The sequence below is a fragment of the Colobus angolensis genome, unplaced genomic scaffold (assembly GCF_000951035.1).
Source record: "Colobus angolensis palliatus isolate OR3802 unplaced genomic scaffold, Cang.pa_1.0 Scaffold54, whole genome shotgun sequence".
NCBI classification, from domain to species: Eukaryota; Metazoa; Chordata; class Mammalia; order Primates; family Cercopithecidae; genus Colobus; species Colobus angolensis.
Genome location: NW_012118932.1, coordinates 5,756,380 through 5,783,301, shown reverse-complemented (window position 1 = coordinate 5,783,301; position 26,922 = coordinate 5,756,380). Strand labels below are relative to the sequence as shown.

The window sequence follows — 26,922 nt, the reverse complement described above, 5'->3', positions numbered from 1 at the left end:
CCTTGCACACTTTTCATTAGGTTATTTGTTTTTTTATTATTGAGTTGTAAGAGTTCTTGATATATTCTAGATACAAATTTCTTATCAGATATGTGGTTTTCAAAATTTTCTCCCATTCTGTAAATTGACTTTTCACTTGATTGTGTCCTTTGAAGTGCAAAAGTTTTTAATTATGATGAAATCCAGCTTATCTATTCTTTCTTTTGTTGGTTGTGCTTTAGATGTTATATCCATGAAACCACTGCTTAATGCAAGGTCATGAAGATTTACTCCTATGCTTTCTTCCATGAGTTTTATGGTCTTAGCTCTAAACCGTAAGTTTGAGGTCTCTAATCCATGTTGGGTTACTTTTTCATTTAGGTCTCTGATCCATTTTGGGTTACTTTTTCATATGTCATGTGAAAACAGCCTATAAATTTTTTTTTTCTACCAGTCAGATTTCTTAAGGTCTTCAGACAATGGCAACAAGATCTTTTCACTGAAATAACTAAGAAAGTTTGTGGAAATTCCATAAGCATGTAAATAATAAAGAAAGCATTTCAACAAGTAGTACATACATTTTTAGAAATTAAACATCTTGTTCTTGGATTATATGTACAATTAGTCAAAATGCAAAGATAATCCAAATACAAAACACGGCAATTCATGAGAGCTAATGAAAATGTAAAATTTTATGCCACGGTGCTTTCAGTGAGCCAAGATCACGCCACTGCACTCCAGCCTGGGCAACAGAGTAAGATCCCATCTCAAAAAAAAATGTGCCAAGATGCAAAATATTTAATGTTTCTATTACCCTGCTTCTCTCTCTTATGGCACCTAACAATTTAAATATTTTATTATAGTATTAAAGTATAGTGTTTGCCTTTGTCTTCTACCATGATAAAGCATCTGTAACTTGGTACATGATTAGTAAAAATATTTAAAATTGAATAGGTGAACAAATTAAAATGAATGAATTCTAGAATTGGCACTTTTTCCCTGTTTTGATGCATAATTTTCTCTCCTTTTTATCCTTTATGTTTTAGCTTAAGTATTATATCCTTAAAGAAATTTCCAGAGAAATTCTGTCTAAATTAGTTTCCTCTATTATTCTCTATTACAGAAATATATTTCATTTTTTCATAGCACTAATCCTAAATAGTAAATGTTTACATTTATTTGTTTACATGTTATTGTGCTCTCCCAATATGGGAGATGGAATGTTTTTCATTTTACTTCCAATGCCTAAGACAATGTGCGATACGTTAATACTTTTAAATAAATAGGTAGTAAATGATTGGGTAAATGGGATCATAGACAAACTGATGATCTCTGGATATTCAGGAATAGCTATATTGAAACCACAGGCAAAAATGACTGCACAAAGCCATAGCTATGTCCTTCTTCATGGTAGGGCTTTCAGTTCCCCCACAATCTTCCACATTTCCCTGCAGAGAGAACCTTTTCCCATCTACTGAAATCAAAGAATAAAGGTTGAAGTAGTAACGCTTATTCATCCTTGCCCTCGCTGTAGAAATTTTAGAGGTAACATCCAGCAATCTGCAGTGAACACTCATCAAGCAGTAAGCTTCTGTCTCCAAATCCCAGATAAGTTCTAATTTATTTAGACCTGAATAAAATTAGAGGTAATCTCTCTTCCTTGTAGTCTCTACAATTCAATATTTGGCTTCCCAGTAGAGGTTCATAAACTTGTCAACTAATAGTTACGGTGATCGAAAGATAACATGCAATCTAATGAAGAGACTATGTATGCATAACTATGCTTCAGTCTACTCCCTTTTTCTCTCTCTCTTTTGTGTCCTAAAGTCTTATATTATGCACAGTTAAGTTTTTGGTCTAGAGAGGTGTGGCTGCTGCCAGGTGCTATGGACTGTAAGTTTTTATTACCCTCAAATCCATATATTGAAGCCTAATTCCTAATGTGGTGCTATCTGGAGGTGGAGACTTCGGGAAGTAATCAGGTCATAAGAGTAAAGTCCTCATAAATAGGATCGGTGTCCTCTTCTTACAAAGAAGAGACAGGGAAGAGCGTGCCTCCTCTTTCTCTGCCCACCACCGCATGAGTACACAGCAAGGACGGCCAACTGCAAACAGGAAGAGGGCCCCTACGAGAAACTGGCCCTGCTGCCCCACTAATCTTGGGCTTAGCAGCCTCCAGAACTGTGAGAAATGAATGTCCATTATTTAAGCCAACCAGTCTGTGGTAATTTGTCAAAGCAGCCCAAACAAACTAAGGCAACTCTGCTTTGATACACATGGCAAAGTATATTGCTTAAAATTAAAAATTAAAATTAAAAAAAGAAAAATAAAAGCTAAAAGAGGCATTACCCTGTTTTTTGTTTTTCTTTTTAGCTTAAGGTTCACATGTGATATAGTTTTATCCAAGGATTGTTAAGCAAAATCTACTGGAACTTCTGGGAAGATGTTAGTTTTCCTGATAAAGGCACCATCTCTTCCTCGTGCCCCTTTCTACTGCCTAGAAAGGTCTCATGTTATCTGGGGATGTAAGAGCCATCCATGCCAGGAGGAAAAGGCCAAGCAAATGTAAAGAGGCCTTGGACATAATGGGCCTGTCGAGTCAATCAATGAACCAATACCAATAAATGTCTGTCTTTAGACTTCTGGGTGTATAAGGAAACTTAAACCTCTGATTCCTTTAAACCATTGTTATGGGCATCACTTTCCTCACAGCTAGACTCAATTCCTCATTGATAGAGGAAAGTAAACCTAAGAAATTTGTTATTAATAATTGGTCTTAGGAAATAAAATCAGAAGAGGAAACTTTCTTCTTAGTGAGGTTTCATGCACGTATGGACACCTCAAATTATCCACTGAGTTACATGTGGAATTATGTGGAAGGCATGTGGAAGGTGACTGCATACTTATTGCCAAAATCTGAATCCAGGACTCTTTAGAAGGTTAAATAGGTGCCACCAATAATTACACTAAGATATCAGGCATAAACGAGAATTCTTCTGGATGAATCAGGACATAGAGTTACCCCATGGGAGAATGATGTTCACAGTGGCCTCAAAATAAAGGTCTTTCATTTCAGTTGTAGCTGGCTGAAAGGTATGCCATTTAAATTCTATATATTCCCCTAATATAACTACTAGATTTTTTGTTTGGTGCAGAAATAACCAGTAGGTATACCATAAATACAGGAGACTGTGGGCTTGTGGAGTATGCTGCACTCTCTGATCTATCTGTGTCTATCATTGTTTTTACTTGACCCCATCACAGGTGTTTAAAATTTGTTTCGTTGTCTGTTGTGGTTGTTATGTTTTTTTTTCTCAGTGCTATATGTTCAAAGAGCCAACTTCTCTACAGACTTGTTCATAAGAATGATTTGTTTCTGCTTCTTTGCTTTGCCACACCTCTATTCCTTTCAAATTTCTACTGAAAAATCCACTGATTTCCCCTTTGCATTTAGGACACATACATTCTTTCTCTTTTCCTCTCCCTGAAGGCTATGAAAGTCCTGGACTGTAGCTTTATTTTATGTCGTATACTTCCCTCCAAGTGAGTTATATAAGGAGATAGTTCCAAGAAGGAAAATGCCCAGAAGTTGAAAAACCAGGTCATCCTAGGGGGAAAAAATAAGTGACCAATACTTTTTTAGGATTTTCTTGTTAAAAACCCAATAAACATTCAAATATGAAAACTACTAATGTTTTTACATTTTGCAGACTGGGGTATAGAACAGCAAGAGAAAGCAGAACTAATAAAGACAGGAGATCTTTCAGAAATCAGGGTGGACCAGAAAGCTACAGCAAGGCCGTAACTCTTCAGAAGGTCATTGTGTGATGCTTTGGCAGGAACAACAAGGAGGACATGGACTAAATGGAGTTTCAGCTTTTTCAGAACATGTTACTATTCTCAAAAATTGGTTCACTGACTTATCAGTTTAGCAGATCATAAAAATGTAACCCAAATGATTTATATAAAAAGGGCAATTATTGGCTCAGGTAACTGAAAGTTTTGGAGGTAGGGCTGGCTTCAAGTGTGTCTCCACATACAACTTCAAAGGATGAGAATGAGAACGTGTTGCTTCCCATGTTTTGAACCAGACCTCCTGTCCTCTGAATGTTGGAATCATTCGCAGAAAGGATCTCCCTCTGTGGTATTAAGACGGTTGTAGTCCCCTTTATCTTTTCCGCTCCAAATCCAGTTTAAAAAATAACAACAGATCATTGAGGTGGAGCAACATGGCAAATAGAACACCCCGGCAGTTGTCCTCCCAGCTAAAACACAAAAAGGAATAACTACCTCCGCACACAAAAAAACACTTCATAATAACCAAAACTCATATGAATTGTCACAGTATCTAGTTTCAACTTCATATCACTGAAAGAGGCACTGAAGAGGGTAGGAAAGACAGTCATGAATCACCTATATCACCACTCTCCCATCCCCCATTAGTGGCTGCATGGCATGGAGACAGAATCTGTGTGTTTGGGGTAAGGAGAGTACAGTGGCTGTGGGGCTCGGCATTAGAACTCGGTGCTTCCCTGTTACAGTGGAAAACAGCAAAGTGAAGAACTTCCCGGTGCCCAGAGAGGGGGCACCCAGACCAGCCCTAGCCAGAGGTGAACTGTCTATCCTAGTGGTCAGAACTTGAGTTCTGCCAAGCCTTGCCACTGAGGTCCTAAATGAACTTGAAATGGAGCCTAGACAACAAAGCCTGCAATTCCTGGACAAGTCCTGGTGCTGAGCTGGGCGCTGAGCCAGTGGACTTGGGGTGCATGTGACCTAGTGAGACACCAGCCCAGGTGGCTAAGGGGATGCTTGCATCACCCCTCCCCAACCCCAGGCAGTGCCACTAGCAGTTATGGGAGAGACTTCTTCCTTCTGCTTAAGGAAAGAAGAGGGGAGAGGAAAGAAAACTTTCCCTTACAACCGGGATACCAGCTTGACCACTATACAATAGGGCACCAGTCGTGAGGCCTGCATTCCAGGCCCTAGCTCAGGGATGAAATTTTTAGACATGCCCTGGGCCAGAAACGAACCCAATGCCTTGAAGGGAAGGACCTAGTTCTGGCAGGATCCATCAACGGCTGCCTAAGTGCCCTTGGACTCTGAATAATTAGCAGTGGAGGCCACGGGCCTTGGGTGAGACTTAAAACTGTGCTGGCTTCTAGGGTGTCCCAGCACATCCCCACATGTAGTGGCTATGGGAAGAGACTCCTTCTGCTTGAGAAAAGGAGAGGAAAGAGTAAGGGGGGCCTCTCTTGCCCCTTAGGCACCACCTTGACCACAGTGGAGTAGAGCATCAAGCAGGTTCCCAGGGTACCCAGCTCCAGGCCTTGGCTCCCGGATGGTAGTTCTGGACCAGCCCTGAGCCAGAACTGAGCCCACTGTCCTAAAGAGCGAGACCCAGCCCTGGCAACATTCACCACAAGCTGACTGAGGAGCACTTGGGCATTGAGTAAACCCTGGCAGTAGCCAGGCAGTGTGTGCTGTGGGCCAGGGATGATAGTGGCCACAGGAGGAGACTCTCCTGCTTAAGGAAAGGGAACAAGGAAGAGTGGGAAAGATTCGTTTTGCAGCATGGGTGCTAGCTCAACCACAGTAGAAAAGAGCACAGGAAGATTCATAAGGTTCTCAACTCCAGGCCCTGGCTCCCAGATGGCATCTCTGAACCTACATGGGGGAAAAGGAAACTTGCTGCCCTGAAGGGAAGTTAGACAAGCCTGGCTGGTTTCACCACCTGCTGATTATAGAGCCCTTGGGCCTTGAGTGAACATAGGTAGTAACCAGGCAGTGCTCAGCACAGACCGTAAATGAGACACAGTGCTGTGCTGGCTTTAGGTATGACCTAGTGCAGTCCCAGTGGTGATGGCCACAGGGGTGCTTGTGTCACCTACCCCCAGCTCCAGGCAACTTAGCACAGAGAGAGAGAGAGAGAGAGAGAGAGAGAAAGAAAGACTCCGTTTGTTTGGAGGAAAGTAAGAGAAAGGAACAAGGGTGTCTGCGTGGTGATCCAAAAATTCTCCCAATCTTACCCAAAACACCAAGATGGTACCTCTTGTGAGTCTACAAGATCCACAGCATTACTAGGCTTGGGGTGCCCCCTAATGCAGGTATGGCTGCAATAGCTAAAAACTTAGATCACAACACCCAAGTCCTTTTGAATGCTTGCAAAGTCTTCCCAAGAAGGACAGGTAAAACAAGCTCAGACTGCAAAGACTACAATAAATACTTAACTTCAATGCCCAGACACGGATGAACATCCACAAGCATCAAGACCATCCAGGAAAACATGGCCTCAACAAAGAACTAAATAAGACCCCAGGGACTAATCCTAGAGAGATAGAGAATTCAAAATAATTGTTTTGAGGAAGGTCAACAGAATTCAAGATAACACAGAGAAATCATTGAGAATCCTATCAGTTAAATGAAGAGCCTGAAATAATTTAAAAGAATCAAGCATAAGTTCTAGAGCTGAAAAACACAATTGACATACTGAAGAATGCATTAAAATCTCTTAACAGTAGAATTAATCAAGCAGAATAAAGACTTGGGGAGCTTGAAGACAGCCTATTTGAAAATGCACGGTCAGAGAAGACAATAGAAAAAAGAATTTTAAAAAATGAAGCATGCCTACAAGATCCAGAAAATGACATCAAAAGTGCAAATCTAAGAGTTGTTGGCCTTAAGGAGGAAGTAGAGAGAGAGAGATAAGAGTAGAAAGTTTATTCAAAAGAATAATAATAGAGAACGTCACAAACCTAGAGAAAGATGTCAATATTCAAGCATAAGAAGGTTATAAACACCAAGCAGATTTAACCCAAAAAAAGATTATCTCAAGACATTTAATAATTAAAATTTTAAAGGTCAAGGTTAAGAGAGGATCATAAAAGCAGCAAGAGAAAAAAAAAAATGCAATGGCGCTGCCACACATCTGGCAGCAGACTTCTCAGTGGAAACCTTATAGGCCAAGAGGAGGGAATAGCATGACATATTTAAAGTCCTGAAGGGGAAACAAACAAACAAACAAAAACTTGTATCCTATAATAGAATTATCCAGGGAAAATATCCTACGTACTGGAAGGAAAAATGAAGACCTTCTCAGACAAATAAATGCTGAGGGATTCTATCAACACCAGACCTGTCTTCCAAGAAACGCTAAAGGGAGTTCTTCAGTCTGAAAGAAAATAATGCTAATGAGCAATAAGAAACCATCTGAGGGCATAAAACTCACTGGCAAAAGTAAACACACAATATTATAATACTGTAATTGTGGTGTATATATTATTCACATCCTGTAAAGGAAGACTAAAACATGAACCCATCAAAAATAATAACTACGGGGCTGGGTGCAGTAGCTCACGTCTGTGATCCCAGCACTTTGGGAGGCCGAGGTGGGAGGATCACTTGAGATCAGAGTTCAAGACCAGCCTGGCCGACATGGTGAAACCTTGCCTCTACTAAAAATACAAAAATTAGGCGAGTGTGGTAATGCTACTCGGGAGACTGAGGCATGAGAATCACTTGAACCTGGGAGGCGGAGGTTGCAGTGAACTGAGATGACACCACTGCACTCTAGCCTGGGTGACAGAGTAAGACTCTGTCTCTAAATAAATAAATAAATAAATAAATTAAATAACTACAAAACTTTTCAAGACATGGATAGTATAATAAGATATTTAAAAAACAGAAAAAGTTTAAAGGCAAGGGGATGAATCCAACACGTAGAGTTTTTATTAGTTTTTTTCTTTGCTTCTTTGTTAGTTTGTTTATGCAACCTGTGTTGTCATCCGTTTAAAATGATGGGTTATATTATTTGCAAGTCTCATGGTAACCTGAAGACAAAAATCATACAACAGATACACAAAAAAATAAATAGCAAGCAATTAAACCATGCTACCACAGAAAATCACCTCCACTAAAAGAAAGATAGGAAAGATGGAAAAAAGGAAGAGAGGACTACAAAACAACCATTAGACAAATAACAAAGCGGCCGGAACAAAATTCCTTCCTTATCAACAATAACACAGAATGTAAATGAAATAACTCTCCAATCAAAAGACACAGAGTACCTGAATAGATTTCAAAACTAGAGCCAATGATGTCTTGCCTATAAGAAATACACTTTACCTAGAAAGATACACATAGACAGATACAAAGATGTAAAAAGATATTCCATGCAAATGAAAACCAAAAAAGAGAAGGAGTAGCTCTACATATATCAGACAAAATGGATTTCAAGACAAAAACCGTAAAGAGACAAAAAAAGAAAATCATATAATAATAAAGGAGTCAATTCAGCAAGAGGATATAATAATTGTAAATATAAATGCACCCAACACTGAGTAAATGTTATCAGAGTTAAAGAGAGAGATCCCAATAAAATAATAACTGGAGACGTCAATGCCCCACTTTTCACATTGGACAGATCATCCTGACAGAAAATCAACAACGAAACAAACTTAATCTGCACTATAGATCAAATAGGCTTAATAAATACAGAGCATTCCATTCAAAGGCTTCCAGAATACACATTCTTCTCAGCACATAAATTATTCTCAAGGGTAGACTATATGCTAGGTCACAGAACAAGTCTTGTAAAATTCAAAAAAATTGAGATAATATCAAGTATCTTCTCTGACCACAATGGAATAAAAACTAGAAATCAATAAAAAGGGGAATTTTGAACACTCTACAAATATATGAAAACTAATTAAATAATATGCTCCTGAATATTTCTTACTCAATAAAGAAATTAAGAAATAAATGTAAAAATTTCTTGAAACAAAAGAAAATGAAAACACAACATACCCAAATCTATAGGATACAGTGAAAACAATATTAGGAGGAAAGCTGACAGGTATAAATGCCTACATAAAAAAGTAAAACATTTCTAATAAACCTAACACTGCATTCTAAAGAGCTAAAAAAAACAAGAGCAAATCAAACCCAAAATTAAGAGAAGAAAATAAATAATAAAGACCAGAGCAGTAGTAAAGGAACTTGAAATTTAAAAAAATACAAAAATCAATGAAAAAAAATGCTGGTTTTTTGAAAAGATAAACAAAATCAACACACCTTTAGCCAGACCAATGAACAACAAAAGAGAGAGGACTCAAATAAGTAAAATCAGAAATGAAAAAGGAGACATTACAACTGGTACCGCAGAAATTCAAAGGATCACTAGTGGCTACTCTAAGCAACTACACACCAATATTATACCTAGAAGACAAAGATAACTTCTCAGACACATACAACATACCATGATTGAACCCTGAAAGAGTCCAAAACCTGAACAGAGCAATAACAAGCAATGAGACCGAAGCTGTAACAAAAAGTCTCCCAAAAAAGAAACTTTGTACCAGGATTAGTGGATTCACTGCTGAATAATTTTATTAAACATTTAATGAAGAATTAATACCAACTCTACTGTAACTATTTCAAAAAACAGAAGAGGAGGGAATATTCATTGTATGAGGTCAGTACTACCCTGACACCAAAACCAGATAAAGACATTCAAAAAAAGAAACAAACAAACAAACAAAAACTATAGGCTAGTACCTCTGTTGAATACTGATGCAAAAATACACAAAATACTAGCAAACCAAATTCCACAGCACATTAAAAAAAATTATTCATCATAAGCAAGTGGGATTTATCCCAGGTATCCAAGAATGGTTCAACATTAGTAAATCAACCAATATGATATATCATATCAGCAGAATGAAGAACAGAAATCATATCATCTTTGCAACTGATGCTGAAAAATCACTTGATAAAATTCAACATCTTTTCATGATAAAAACCCTAAACATGATGGGTATAGAAGGGTAGTACCTTAACAAAATAAAAGCCATACATCGCAGACCCACAGCTGGCATCATACTGAACAAGGAAAAGCAGAAAGTCTTTCCTCTAAGATTAGGGAACAAGACAAGGATGACCACTTTCACTCCTGTTATTCAACATAATCCTGGAAGTCCAAGCTAGAACAATCAGACAAGAGAAAGAAGGAAAGAGCATCCAAATTGGAATGGAAGAAGTAAAATTATCTTTGTTTGTAGATGATATGATGGTATATTTGAAAAACCTAAAGACTCAAAAAAAAAAAAAAGCCAACTCTTGGAATTGATAAACAAATTCAGTGAAGTTTCAGGATACAAAATCAACATACAAAAATCAGTGGCATTCTCTATATAGCCAACAGTGAACAATCTGAAAAAGAAATTTTAAAAATCAATTTACAATAGCAACAAATAAAATCTAACACCTAGGAATTACCTAAACCAAAGAAGGGAAAGAGTTCTACAAAACAAACAAAAAACAAACAAACAAAAAAAAACAATAAAATATTCATTCAATACATTGAAGAGGACACAAAAAAATGGGAAAAGATTCCATGTTCATGGATTGGAGGAATCAATATTGTTAAAATGTCCATACTACCCAAAGCAATCTACAGATTCAATGGAATCTTTATCATAATACTAATGACATTCTTTACAGAAATAGAAAAAAAAATCCTAAAATTTACATGAAACCACACACACACACACACACACACACACACACAAACACATACCAGAATAGCAAAAGCTATCCTGAGCAAAAAATTTAAAAACTGAGAGAATCACATTACCTGACTTCAAATTATACTGTAGAGATATAGTAACCAAAACAACATGGTAGTGGCATAAAAACAGATATGAAGACCCCTGTATGAACAGAATAGAGAACCCAGAAATAAATTCATACCTCTACAGAGAACTCATTCTCGACAAAGTTTCCAAGAACATACATTGGGGAAAGGAGTCTCTTTGATAAATGGTGCTTGGAAAACTGGATATCCACATGCAGAAAAATGAAACTAGACCTCTATTTCTTGTCATGGACAAAAATAGGATCAAAATAGATTGAAGACTTAAATCTAAGACCTCAAAGTATGAAACTACTGAAATCTGGCAAAAGATCTGAATAGGCATTTCTCAAAAGAAGACTTACAAATGGCAGACAGGTATATAAAAAGGTGCTCATCATCACTGATCATCAGAGAAATGCAAATCAAAGCTATGATGGGATATCATGTCATTCTAGTTAAAATGGCTTTTATCCAAATGACAGGCAACTTCAAAGGCTGACGAGGATGTGAAGAAAGGGAAAACTTCAACACTGTTGATAGGAATGTGAATTAGTACAACTATGGAAAACAGTACGGAGGTTCCTCCAAAAACTAAAATAGAATGACCATATGATCCAGCAATCCCACAGTTAGGTATATCCAAAAGAAAGGAAATAGGTATATCAAAGAGATATTTGCACTCCTATGTTTACCACATCACTATTCACAATAGCCAAGATTTGGAAACAACCTGTCCATCAACAGATGAATAGATAAAGAAAATATGGTATATATACCCAATGGAATATTATTCAGCCATAAAAAAGAATGAGATCCTGTCATTTGCAACAACGTTGATAGAACTGGAAGATATTATGTTAAGTGAAACAAAACAGGCACAGAAAGACAAGCGTCATATATTCTCATTTGTGGGAGTTAAAAATTAAAGCAATTACATACATGGAGATAGAGAGTAGAATGATGCTTACCAGAGGCCAGGAAAGGGGGATGTGGGAAGTAGGGATGGTTGATGGGTACAAAAACATAGTTAGATAGAAGGTTTAAGATCAAATGTTTGATAGCACAACACAGTGAACAATAAGCTAATGTACATTTTTAATTACCTAAAAGAGTATAATTGAATTGTTTGGAACACAAAGAAAGGATAAGTGTTTGTAATGGATACTTCACTTACTCTGATGTGATTATTTATCATTATATGCCTGTACTGAAACATCTCACGTGGCAGGGCATGGTGGCTCATGCCGGTAATCCTAGCACTTTGGGAGGCTGAGGCAGGCGGATTGCCTCAGCTCAGGAGATTGAGACCAGCCTGGGCAACACAGTGAAACACCGTCTCTACTAAAATACAAAAAATTAGGTAGGCATGGTGGTGTGCACCCGTAGTCCCTGCTACTTCAGAGGCTGAGGCTGAAGAATTGCCTGAACCCAGAAGGCAGAGGTTGCAGTGAGCCAAGATCATGCCACCGCACTCCAGCCCGGGCGACAGAGCAAGACTCTGTCTCAAAAAAACAAAACAAATGAACAAATAAATTAAATAAAATATCTCATGTACCCCATCAATGTATATACCTACCATGTACCCACAAAACTTAAAACTAAAAATAATAATAGTAAAAGGCAACTCTCCTTCAACAGATAAAGTCTTGAGCCTGAAGCTAATTTGCCCTAACTAGATGAGAAATACTCTTCAAGCAATCCCCCAAGACCAGAGTGACTACAGATATTAGATTAGGAAAAGCAGGAACCAGCACTAAAACTAGCAGTGAGATTAATCCTACAGAAACTTTATGGATTGATGTTAAGGAGCTGCCTGAGGGTACACCGAGCATCTTTTTAAAATGTATCTACTGCTACTACTGTTACTGCTTATGGCTAACACTGAGTGTAGAGTGTACAGTATACACTGCAGTAGGGCTTTACATGCATCTTTCCATTTCATCCTTACATAATTCTATGAAGCCCATATTCTCATTATTAGGGGCCCTGTTTTACATGTAAGAAAACAATCTAGAAAGTTAAAAATCTTTCCAATTTTTTCACAAAGGAAGTAAGTAGGGCTATGATTCAAACACAGTTTTATTTCTAAAGCTTACATTTTAAACTACTACTTAATATTCCCTGATTCACTGATGACTAAAAAAATACAATTTAGAAACTTTGGAAATACGACTACTTTTTGGCCTAATGTGGCTAATGACAAGATGGAAAAGAAAAATATGAAATCTGGCATCATATTCAAATAATTTAACCAAAGGTCCTCATTAGTGCTGCTCTCAAAAGCTGAGCCTTGCTTTTATTTTCTAATGAAAAATGTTACTAGAAACATATATGCTAATTTTCCAATAAAGCTTAGCCCTGGAGCTAAAGTATTAACATTTCCATAAATTATAAACTCTTAGAAGAAAACCAACACTATTTACTATGAATACATTATAAGTTAAAAATGGATGCTTACTGTTACTCAATCCTTACTGAAAGTATAACTAATAATCTGTTGATTCTGAAGAAAGACAATGCAATCCCAACAAAAAATAGCCCATGTCATATGTTTGCAAGCACTAATTGCCAGGTGCTTGGGTTGACAGAATTCTATATTTTCTTTCTTTACTTAACTGGAAAAAATTCCAGTTCATTTAATAAATATATGTGGGGTGAAAAAAGAAATAGGCAAAATAGATAATCCTTTTCTAGGTACTATGCCCCCAATTTTTTTAAAAAAAGGAATGTTACAAAGGTCAAGCAGATCACAAGTATATGAGAAGAAAAAATTATGTAAATGATCTAAACTGAATATCTAACAATCTACTTGCTGAACAAGCCTCTATGATTTGGCCTTTGACTTTTCTCTATTTAGGCATCATTAACTTCAAACTCTACGATTCATTTGACAATAATAGTTAAGGTTCCTGTTTCTCTCTTTTTCTCGCTCTCTCTCTCTCTCTCTCGTCTTTCACTTTTCTGAGATACCACTCACTTGCTGTCCCAAGAAAAGAGCTGTGAATATGCCTCAGCTTTCAGAACTTTCCATGAGAAAGTAAGTTGATAAGGAAACTCAAATTCCAGAATGGGTAACTGCTTTGTACCTCTATTCCAGATATGCTTGTTTTAAAAAATCTGTGTATCTTTTTAGGATGGAACAGAATTCTTTCAGTGAGAGATTAACTGTAAAAACCAGGTGGCTTCCCAGGAAGATATCATGCCTAATCTTTACCTCTCCCTTACCACAGTGTTTAGTACAGAAAGAAAACCATGGCACTATCAGCTCTTAAAACTACAGCACCATATCAACCTCAATAGAGAAGAGGTATGAACAGTAAGATTCCTCTAGTAAATTTTACACACTTCAGTAGAACAGAAACAGACTACTCAAAAGTGAACTAGTCACTGAACTGGAAAGTGTGTAGGCTCATACTCAGGACATTTATTATAAATCCCATTAAGTCCAGAGAGCCAGTGAATTATTGCCAAAATTAAACTGTATGATGCCTCTATCAACTGATTCAATAAGACTTCTGCAGATGTCTGAACATTGGAATTACAGTTTTCAGTGCTATGAGAGATATTCATCTATATTAGATATGATCCCTAACCCCAATGAATTTGCATCTGATAGGATATAAAAAGCATTAAGAACAAATTCTAATAAAAGAAAGGAAATACAGAGATAAATGTCCCATCAACGGATAAAATGTGGAAGTTATTTGGGGCTTTAGAAATTGGGAAAATATTTACTGGGTCCTAAATGATGAGAGAAATTTGGATATCTATGATGGTGGGGAAGTAAAAGAAATTAGAGGAGGGAATAACAACCACTTTCTCCTATCACCTACCTTGTGGACATCAAATAGTCTTCTCCTCATAGTTACCAATAGTGGCCCTTTCATTTTGCTTCCTCAGAAGTCACCACCCCCAACTCATGTTTCTCAGTAACTCCTGATGCAGCTTTTCAATATAAAATCAGTATCGTCATCTCACAGTCTTGACATTGTCTACTCGCACTGAGGCAACACATTAAAGGAGAAATTCTAAATGGTGCAAAGCACATGCATCAATCGAGCAGTCTCTTTGCTTTTTGTTATTGGTGTTATCACTGTAATAAAGCCATCACAAACAAGGTGATAGGCTGCCCTGGTTTTCAAAGAATTATACTTTTTATATTATGTTGGAACACTATAGTATGGCACATCCTTAATTGCAACAGCAAATAGGAGAAGCAATATTGATTAAAGAAATGAATATTAAACTAGAAGCTGCTTTTACTTAACCTACCTCACTATGCTGAGTGACCTCATTTTAGTCACTTAATGTCTCTGTTTCCCAGGCATACCTTTTGTCACTCAGCAATAATATCAGAGTTATTGCAAGGCTCAAATGTGACAGTTTATGTGAAAGCACATGGGAAAATATGAGACACATTCCAATGGAAAGGTTTCATTACACATAAGGCCAAGAGCAGTATGGTATTATGAAAAGCTCATGGTTTTTGAAGTTAAGACCTAGATTTCAACTCTAGTTCCATTACTCACCAGAATGGGTTTATTTAAGTCAAGCACCTCACCAAGCCTCAGCTCTTCATCAATATCTACTAGCTCAGCCGGGCGCGGTGGCTCAAGCCTGTAATCCCAGCACTTTGGGAGGCCGAGACGGGTGGATCACGAGGTCAGGAGATTGAGACCATCCTGGCTAACACGGTGAAACCCCGTCTCTACTAAAAAAATACAAAAAAACTAGCCGGGCGATGTAGCGGGTGCCTGTAGTCCCAGCTACTGGGGAGGCTGAGGCAGGAGAATGGCGTGAACCCGGGAGGCGGAGCTTGCAGTGAGCTGAGATCCGGCCACTGCACTCCAGCCCAGGCGACAGAGCAAGACTCTCAAAAAAAAAAAAAAAAAAAAAAAAAAATATATATATATATATATATATCTACTAGTTCATTTCCATCCCTCCTCACAGAGTTGCTGTGATATTAAATACAAATCTAAAAGTCCTTTAGAAACAACAAAAACTAAAAGTACAGTGTATTATTTGCACTAGTACAGCCATTAAATATTGTTAGTATTACTTTCATGGTTACAGTTACTCTGACAAGAACTTATAATATTACTTATTTATTAGAATATAGACTGACTAAAATAAGCATCTTTATCACTAATTCAGCTTCAGATACAATTGGTACAGGTTAAGACCCTGTTCAAATAAAAAACTGTGTTCGTATAATTTGACTGTAGTTTATCCTTCAGTTAAAAAAATTTTCATTTAGTTCATAAACTACCTAATTCAGATTTGGGCAATAAATAGTCTAAGTTTATAAAAAGTAAACAAATCACAGCTGTAGGTAGAAAAAATAAACCTTTTAAAAACATTTTAACCAATATTAACCACTAAAATGCCAGTGATATGTGTGCTAAGCACATCAAACTATTAATTAAAAAAGGTCCAATGTTTTGCCTAGGTGTACGCTCTAGACACTTTTCAAATTACACAAATTGCTGTTTTTGAGGCAGGGTTTTGCTCTATTGCCCAGACTAGAGTTCAGTGGTACAAATATGGCTTACTGCAGCTTTGATATCCTAAGCTGAAGCAGTCCTCCCACTTCAGCCTCCCTTGTAGCTGGGAACACAGGTACATGCTACCATCTCCAGCTAATTTCGAAATTTTTTGTAGAGACAGATTCTCACCTGTTGCCCAGGTTCAAACTGCATTATTTTTAAGCGCCATTTTCCTAGACGCAAATGTCAAGGCTCCTAAGTTATACAAAGCAGTAAGTTATATTTTCATTTCCCAAGTGCTGATATGCCAGATATTACACCCATAAATTTCTTTTCCTTCATCATTTTCTTCTTCTGAGCTGGGGTAAGAAAATAGATGGTAGTCAGAAGAGTGAGGGAGTGGGACTGGAGACAGAGCCACAGGTACATATTTATGGAGTTTGGCATTCACTTCACTTGAACATTGGACACATAAAGAACTTGCCCCAAAAGAGGTGCAGCCATTGAGGTTGGTTTCTGGAAGGTAATTTGTGTTTGCCTGAGAGCCTTGGGCTAAATAGAGAATAACACTATGATTTAGGGTAGGGGCTTTGGGTCACACAATATCTGTGGAGTCAGAGGCTGGGATCAAGCACATGGGCAATGAATGAATCCTGCCTACATAACAGGTGCCAATGACATCTCTTGACATAGAGGCTCAGGTGAGCTTCCTGGTTGGCGACACTCCATGCTTATTATCACATGTTGGTACCCGAAGAGTAACATGTCCTGACTCTATAGGAAGACGACAATAGAAGCTCAGTATTTGGTACTTCTACTGAATCCTGCCTTAAGTATTTCTTCCCCTGACGGATTTTAATCTGTCCCTCCCCTGACAATAAACTGTAACCATGAGTATAACCATGGTTTTCAGTGAGTTCTGTGAGTCCTTCTGGAAAGTTATCACTCCAAAGGTGATTCTGTGAGGCCACAAACTTGCAGCTGGTGCCAGAAGTGAGGGTAGTCTTGAGGACTATGCCCTCTAACTTTGTAGTTGGCCTAAACCCCTTACAACAGGTAACTAATTATGATTATAAGAGCAAACCATAACAAAATAAGAATTGTATCTATTTCATCCACCTTTACACGCTCAGGATGCAGTCTGGTGCCTGAGATGTGGTGGAGTTTCAATCAGTATGTATTGAACAAACTTTAGGTTTGCTGAGATTGCTTTGAGGACAAACCAGCATTTGTGCAGTGGTTTGTAAGACTACCAATTAAACTTTGATCAATGTAATCAGAGTTAATTGTGCAACAATTGTATGAAATTTGTTCCATCTATACTTGAAATAGGCAATTCTTTAAAATTCCACAAGTCTTTATGGAGAATCTTCCTTTCCCAGAGAATGTGTTTAATGCTGTGGTTGGGAAAAATATGTGGCCCAGATGGCCCAGATAGCAAAGATAAATACGATGTAATTCGTGCCCACCAGCAAAATAAAAGTCAAGTGCTCCGATATTACAGCAGAAGTAGCATCTAATTCTCACAGAGGATGGACAATGGAGACAGGTGGCATATCAGGTAAGATTTGAGCTGAGCTTTAAGGAAAATTATGAGTTACATCGGTACAGAAGAGAAAAAGGCAAACATAACAGTATCAGTGATAGCACTTCAGTAAATATTGTTTTTATTCTTTACCTATTTTATCACACATACCATTCTATCAAGTTACCTAAAACATTATATCACTGGTGTTCTAACTACAATTTGAAAATCTAGCTTTATAACTAATGTCATACCAAATGATGTTTATCTACATTTGTTTTATTTAAACAAGTTTCAGTTCAAGCAACTCAAATATAAAAAGATGCGAGTAAATTTACAGAGGATAGTCGAGGACTTACTTGGCTTTTATCTTTTCTGTATAAAATGAAAAAATTCCTCTCCTTCCTCACTCCCAACCGAAATGCCTTTAAGCACTGTGAACATTTGAGAAAATGTAGGTGGTCTTACAAGTTTTTTTAAAAAACTTTTAAAACTCAAAAAGAATAAAACATTAAAGGATATTACATTTTAAATCAAAACTGGTTAAACAGCAAAATTTTTAAAAGGCACTGTCTATGTATAAGGTAAAATTTGTAGAAAAATCTGTTCCAACAGACTGTAACACAGAATGGTATTTCCTGAACTATCAAAGAAGGTGTTTCAGAAACATAAGTTTCCAACATGCTTAACCTTCTTTTGTTTGAGAAAGAGATGCCTTATAGAACTTTTTATTTACTCAATTTTTTACAGTTAGTTAATACCATTAAAATTATCTTTGTCTTCTTTTCTAAAAGGCGCTGTGAGTTTAAATTTAATCAAGGAGTTGAAAAACGTATATACTGAAAACTACTAAACATTGTCAAAAGAAATCCCATGTTTATGAATCAGAAAACCTAATATTCTTCTAATGTCCATACTACAGGAAACAATCTATACATTCAATACAATTCCTATCAAAATCTCCATGTCATTTTTTGCATTAATAGAAAACTCCATTCCAAAATTTATATAAAAATCTCAAGGAACCTCAAATAGCCAAAACGATCTTAAGAAAATAAACAAATAAATAAAGCTGTAGGTCTCACACTTTCTGACTTCAAAACATAGTAAAAAAACTATAGTAATCGAACAGTATGACACTGGCACAAAGAGACACAAACACCAATGGACCACAATAGAGAGCCCAGAAATAAACCCTCTAATATGTGGTCAAATCATCTTCAACAAGATTACACAATGGAGAAGGGTTAGCCTCTCAACAGGTGGTGTTGGAAAAACTGTATATCCACATGCAAAAGAATGAAATGGGACCCTTACCTTATACCACATGTAACATTAATTCAAAATGGATTACAAATCTATGCATAAGAGGAGACTGAGGCAGGAGAATCACCTGAACCCACGAGGTGGAGGTTGCAGTGAGCTGAGACCACACCACTGCACTCTAGCACTCTGCACACCACTGCACTCTGGCAACAAAGCAAGACTCTATCTCAAAAAACAAAAAATAAAACAAAAACACAAACAAACAAACAAAAAGCCTTCTAGAATAAAACATAGGAAAAATCCTTCATGACACTGAATTTGGCAACTATATCTTGGATATGACACCAAAAGAATAAGCAGCAAAAGCAACAATAGACAAATAGGACTATATGCAACTTTAAAACTTCTACGTGTCAACAGAAACAACTAACAGAGTGAGAAGGTAGCCTACAGAATGGGAGAAAATATTTGCAAATCATATAAGTGGTAAGGGCTTAATAGCCAGAATCTATAAAGAACTCCTACAACTCAATAACAACAACACAAAACGACTCAATTAAAAAGTAGGCAAAGGAATTGAATAGACATGTCTCCAAAGAGGATTTATAAATGACTAACAGGTATGTTAAAAGATGCCCATTACTACTAGTTATTAAAGAAATGCAAATCAAAACAAAATTAGATATCATCTCACACCTGTTAGGATGGCTACTATCAAAAGAAACAAAAAGTATCAAGTCTTAGCAAGGATGTGAAGAAATTGGAACTTTGGTGCACTGTTGGTGGGAATGTAAAATGATGCTGCTGATAGGGAAAACAGTATGGTGTTTTCTCAAAACAAAACAAAACAGAGTTACCATATCATCCAGCAAGATCTTGACAAGGTATTTGTACACCCATGTTCATTGCAGCAGTAATCTCATATCCAAGAGGTCAAAGTAACTTAAATGTCCATCAATAGATGAATAGATAAACAGAATGTGGAATGCACATAACATACATTAAAATATTTTAAACATTAAAAAGAAAGAAATCCTGTCATATTCTACAACATAGATGAATGTTGAGAACATTATGCTAAGTGAAATAAGCCAATTACAAAAAGCACAAATACTGCATTATTCCACCTATATGAGATATCTAAAGTAGTCAAACTCTTTGTAACTCTAAGTAAAAAATGGTATTTGCTAGGGGCTGGGGGAAGAGAGGAAAGAGAGCTGTTGTTCAATTGGTATACAGAATTTTAGTTTTTCAGGACAGAAAAAAGTTTCTGTAGAGATTACCTACAAAGGAAAGAATATTAAACTGATGGCAACTTCTCCTAATGAACAATAGATACCAGAAACCAATGTAATATTATTTTCCAAATGCTGAGAAAAATATTGGTCTACTCAGAATTTTATAACTACCTGAACTGCAATTCAAGAATGAAAGTGAAAGGAAGACATTTTCATGGATACCAAAAGCAAGTTCACCATCCACACACCCTCACACACAAAACAATCAAATGTTTAGTTTAGAATAAAAGTGAAATCAGAGACCAAATTTGATATACACACAGAAACAAAAATTCTATGCATACAAATTATTCAAAACATTCATTAATTTAATAATTAGTTATAAAATAACTAATTGTGCATATGATTTTATTTTGAAGTGCAACTAATCAAACTGGCAGCAAGAAAGGCTGTGGTATTTACTAGACAGAAAACACCATAATATCCATAAGCTGTTGGAAAGGAAGACAGAAACACTAAAAAATCTTTAGCAAAGTATGTCGTTATTTATGTATGATTTTAAAAAATAAGACTAACCACTAAAGGAATAAAAATATAGTCTAGGGTTACAAACTTGCAGAAGAATTTAATAAAATAAAATCATGTGAATAAAACAACAGAATGTTTTTTAAAAAGAAAAGAGAAGCAAAAGGAAATTTAGAAAAATACACACTACTATGGTAAAAACATATCCAGATACATCAATAATCTCATCAAATACATATGGATTAAACTTACCTATTAAAACACAAAATTTCAGAGCAACTCTTAAAACTACAGCTCTGTGCTTTAGACCTAACAGTCACTCCATCTTTGACACTCTCTCCTCCTGCTTCCTGGTGAAGAAATAGAAATCAAAAGTAACAAGGGAATTAATTCCTAGCTTAAAAATAAATAGAAGCCAGGTAAGTGACGTAAATGACACTAGAAAAATGATACTACTTGTGAATCTTCTGGCTTCTAAATGAGCTTATCTAGGTTCTCTTAGTTTGCCTCAGCCCTCTCCTCTCTCTCAATGAACTGCAGTTATGACCCTTATTGGTTGCCCAAGTACAGTGTTGCCCACAACATAGAAAATTGCTTTTCAAAGAAATTCTAGCCTTAATGCATACCAGAAACACCTCAGGAAAGTCAAAGTTAACAGATGATTTTTAACTCACCAGGGGAAAGCATTGTGATTGTAAGTATGAGGCAAGTTTGACTTAAGTGGAGAGAAGAACTGAAAATCTAGATACCCCACTAGGTTTACAAAGGTAAACTCCATCACAAAAGAAACTCCCTCTTGTGGCTCAAGATCCCACCCCCTCTTAACCTCAAATCTAAGCCAGCAGGAGGGAAGGAATGCATATCTGAAAAGCTTCAGAGGATGGAACCACAGCCCAGCCATTCCTCCAAACTCCCTCCTTCCCTTATACAATTGTCTCCTGCTTACAATCCTGTTGTCAAACTTCCTGTGTTTTTCTTTGTTATGGACTTTGGGGGATCAACTCTAGTCTAATAAACTGAACTCTACAGCTTCTGTGGAATTATAACCTGAATTATGACCTTTTAAATGTACATAATACAGTCTACATTTAGCTGCTTATTTAATGACTGATTAAATCTTTAAAGTAAGATTAACTAGAAATATTCAAAATAACATCATCTTGTCTTTTGTCTTATTTTAATTCTTACATTTAAAATGGACTCACAATAACTGGACATGAAGAATTGTCAGAGCTGTGACACACTAAGAGAGCCCATTATTTTGACTGAAAATGTATGTAAGTGTTATTTTGACCAGAAACTTTGAAAAAATGTATATGTACACATACAGCATGTAAGTGTATATTTTGATCTGAATATTTTCAGGAGTAAAATATTAACTTCAATAATTGTAATACAAATGACAGATGTATTACTAATAAGCAAGTATGATGTACCTGTTGGAGCCAAAGGAAAATTTTCCCTTCGCCCTCTGTAGATTAAGTGAAAATCGATGGACGAAAGGCTAATTAACAGGAGAAAAGAAATACAAATTTATTAACGTGCACTGGGGAGAATCACAGGGTGATCACCCCACCATGTGAAATGTGGTATACATGGTTATATATCCTTCTTTTTATTTATTTATTTCTTTTTATTTTTATATATGGAGTCTGGCTCTGTCACCCAGGCTGGAGTGCAGTGGCGCGATCTCAGCTCACTGCAAGCTCCGCCTCCAGGGTTCACACCATTCTCCTGCCTCAGCCTCCTCAGCAACTGGGACTACAGGCGCCCGCCACTTCGCCCGGCTAGTTTTTTGTATTTTTAGTAGAGATGGGGTTTCACCAAGTTAGCCAGGATGGTCTCGATCTCCTGATCTCGTGATCCGCCCACCTCGGCCTCCCAAAGTGCTGGGAATACAGGCGTGAGCCATGGCGCCCGGCCAGTACCCTTCTTTTTAGAGGAAAGGGAGATGGGGAGGTGTGGACGATTTTATAGCGATAGCAAATGATTTTGGGGGGAGTTCAATGAACTTAAAGAACATACAATGAGCTGGGACGAAGTCTTTTGGATCTGCAGAGTAGACCACGGTTTGTGACAAAACGCTGTCTAGGTGTATTGATGAACTTCAGTCTTTCTTCCTGTGATATGAGTTCAGTTAATGAAAACTCAGGGAAGAGACCAAAGGTAATTGTTTTCTTCTTTGGCAGGTCCGAGCTTAGGCAGATAAGGGAACTCCAGAGAACAACTTCATCCTGTGCTTTGGGAGAGACAGGATTGAGCCATAGGAGGCAGAGGGAGTTCAGAGAGACTTTGAGGCTGCTTCTTCTGTACAGCATGTAAAAACACCATATTTGAGGGTATCAATGTCTGAGCTCCAATATACCAGAGATTTGTTTAATTGAACAATGGAAGAGTCTAATGAAAACTAGTCAATAACTAATTTAGAATCCAGTAGACATATGGGAACTTCCAAAATAACCTTGTGCTATTTACTGAGATCATAGAAAGTAAGGGTGGAAATCCGTAATCATGATTTTCAATGAATTTTTTTCATGAACTACGAATAGGCAACTCTCTTACAGGAAAGCGGAAATACACACACACACACACATACACCATTCAGTGCAGCCACATTCTCTCAACACATAAATTATTATTATTATTGTTGTTGTTATTATTATTAATTATTATTATTATTATTTTGAGACGGAGTCTTGCTCTGTCGCCCAGGCTGGAGTGCAGTAGCGTGATCTTGGCTCACTGCAAGTTCTGCCTCCCGGGTTCACGTCATTCTCCTGCCTCAGCCTCCCGAGTAGCTGGGAATACAGGCGTCCACCACCATGCCCGGCTAATTTTTTTGTATTTTTAGTAGAGAGGGGGTTTCACCGTGTTAGCCAGGATGGTCTCGATCTCCTGACCTCGTGATCCGCCCGCCTCGGCCTCCCAAAGTGCTGGGATTACATGCGTGAGCCACCGCACCCAGTCTCAACACATAAATTATTATCCTGAGAGTGAGACAAGCATCAGAATTGTGTTCGTAACTTTAAAATATGTCAGTGCTGATAACATAGCCACTGATGCTACCTAATTTTGCCAGTTTGGGATTTGAAAGAAGACATGATACAACATGGTGTCCAACATGCTCATTTGAAAGGTCCAAAATTAAGCCAGCAGAGGAAGATAATTTGCCCAAAGGGATATCAAGATAGTACATGAAATGCAAATAAAACTCAAATATCCTTTCTCATAATCCAGAGTTCTTGCCATAAATTCATATTGCCTTTAAGTTAAAGTTATTCTGAGACTCTGACACAGTAGATAAAACATAGACCTACTAAATACAAACAAAGCCACAATCCATTATGAAAGTTTTTTTCTCCATGGTAGGACAGAGACTATTTCCAGACAAATTGAAGAATTTTCCTTCCTGAGCTGTCCTCTATGCTTAAAGGAGAGAGAACAAGAGAAAAGAAAAATGTCTTGCTTTTTGAATTAAACAGAAAGGTAAAATTCCAAAAGGAGAATATTCTGCAGAAATTGAAGCTAGACACAAGGAATTTATATTGCATGGAGAGTAACTGCAATATAGTCATTCAACAAGACATGGTCCTTAACACTCTAAATTACAAAACCTCAAAATAATCCTGAAAAACGGGATCACAAAATATAAAATGACTTCAACTTCCAATTTTCCTGCCTAACATGATGGTTACTCTATTACCTCTCAGTGGTAGTTCACACACATACACACAAATACACACTACAATGCACTTACTGAACTGTAGAGATAGCCTTCACCATTCATGGCCACATAGAGGCTAGCCTTCACTCCTTGGATGGCCACTACACGCAGGCCCACGGGAATTAGATTGAAGAGAGCTGGGGGGAGAAAAAGAAAGGAGGAAAGGATCAGTGACCTTTTGAATAAATAATCTTTTTTCTTCTAATAATTCTTTTGAGAATTAAAACCTATTAATTGAACTTGGTAGAAAAATGGAGAGAGAAAGAAATAAAGAGAGGTCTAAAAATGGGGGAAATTGACTTCTTGACCCTGCGCCAGCATTAATTACCTACGTAACTTCAGGTAAGTTACATAAACTCTGTACAAAGGGGTTGGATTAGAAGGTCCCTAAAGGCCCAACTGGATCTGAGATTTCAGGATTCCTGATCCTAAAAATTACCCTCAAACAGGGTAATATAAGATAATTTTTTCTAACAAACAAATAATACGAACCGAAAAATTCTCAACAGGAGAACATGTATCTGTAGTCATAAGAAATAACAAAATATTATCTTTACAACAGTCCAAAGCTTCTTGTTTTTAGTCTTTTCCTTGTTGTTCTAACGTTATATTGAACACAGAAGAAGAATGCAAAAATTACTGACCTATTGGTGATAACATTCAGACAAAACTTTTTTCTTGGTATCTCAATTTTTTACATGTAAATAAAGAAAGATAAACAGATGTATAGATGATTGATAGATAGCTTAAGCTATAAAGGATATATTTTATATATTTATATCCAGGTGGGAAAAATATATGTGTGTATATATATACACATATATATATACACACACACATATATATACACACACACACATATATACACACACACACATATACCCAAAACCGTTAAGAATTAATTTGACAAAAGTAATTCAACATCCTAAGATGAAATGGGAACATGCTTGCAGTCTTTACATATTCGAGTTGCTCATCACTTAAAGTACTCGATAGTCTATATGTCCACTTGGAGAAGGAATTCATAGATCAGAAAAAAAGATACCTAAGAGAATCTTCTGTTTTTCTTCCAACAATGTATTTCGGTCCTTGGGACAACTTCAGTTCCTTTTGAGATCACAAAATGAGCATGAACAGAAAACATTGCCCCCACCCTGAAACAATTCACATTGCATATGGAAGAAAAGCAATCATATACTTAGGTTCTGTAGATGGCAACATGGATATGAATTAAGTATCTCATGGTTGTATGCATAAGAAAATATCTCTGCAGTTCATTTCAGTATCCTGGCTTAATTAGAAGTTCTTATCCACCTTTTCTATTGATAAAATTCCTCTCGGTTCTCGTCTTCTTAGTTTTTAATACAAGATACACATAAATTAACCCGAGGGCTACTGTTATTCAGGGATGCCTCTATTTTTCTGGGCTTCTCTCAACCTACAATAGTAAGCTAAACACACACACTCGCAGACACACACACTCACAGTATTTGGCTTTAGTCAGTGTTCAATGGACAGTTGTAGAGGATCAAGCCTTAGACCACAGGTTTGGTAGAACAGGATTCCATTCTTAGCTGTTGACATCGGATCAGTCTTTTTGCCTCTTTGAACCCATTTCCACATTTGTCATGAAAACTGAGACTAGATAAGAAACTATAAGTAGTTTCTCATAGATTAATTGTTGGCTCAATTTAGATTTGAACTGGTTTTATTTCTTGCTATATTCTTACCAGTATCCTTGTGTTACTGAAACAACTTAAGAAATACAAGACAAAAAAGAAATACAAGACAAAGTCTAGTTGGGGAGAAAAAGCTAAGACATATGGAATAATATGATACAGTGTATAATTTGCTTCTATAATTAAATGTAATATATGCATTCTATATATATATTCTCTGTATTACAGAAGTTCAGGAAAATGGAAGCTCTGTGTGGCCTGAAGTATTCATGGAATGCCTTACACAGAAAATGGAACCTGAGTTGACACTTAAAGAAGAAGCAGAAGTTGAGAAAACGAAGAACAGAAAACATTTTAGTGAGGCAGGAAGTGAGGTGGTTTTGCAGAGTAATGTGTGTATGCAGAAAGGGACTGGCAGATTGAAGGATTTGATTTATATTGGGGGAAAATGAGAAAGAACACCATGTAAATAAAATAAGGATAAATAACCGCGAGCCTGTCGTTCTAATCTTAGATATGTAGACTTTACCAAATGGGCAACAAGATGTGTGCCATGTGAAAACTAGAGCAAAAACATAGATTATGAGTATGAGATTTGCAGACACATAGTTTCTAAACCCTCCACTAAGTTACATGGCTTTGAGCTACTCATTTAACTTCTCTGCCTTAGTTTTCCTATCTGTAAAATGCACATGATAATCCTTACTGCACAGAGTTGATAGCACCAAATGCACTGTCATGTTTCTGAAAGTGATTCACAGAGACGTGTCCTCTCAAAGAGCTATTTGTCATGGACACCGAATTCTTCTGTTTGTCAGACAGAGTTACCACAAGGCTACTGGAAAAACTGACATATTGCCTCAATAA

The 26,922-nt window shown here is 37.0% G+C and overlaps 1 protein-coding gene across 3 annotated transcripts in view; it reads right to left on the bottom strand.

Moving 5' to 3' along the window:
* FGF12 (fibroblast growth factor 12) overlaps positions 1–26,922 on the bottom strand; it is a 599,118-nt gene that overhangs the window by 164,060 nt on the left and 408,136 nt on the right. For all 3 annotated transcript variants that reach the window (XM_011961231.1, XM_011961230.1, XM_011961229.1), the window contains one exon: positions 24,410–24,513. In XM_011961231.1, the coding sequence (XP_011816621.1) occupies positions 24,410–24,513 (104 nt within the window). The remainder of the gene's footprint in view (positions 1–24,409; positions 24,514–26,922) is intronic.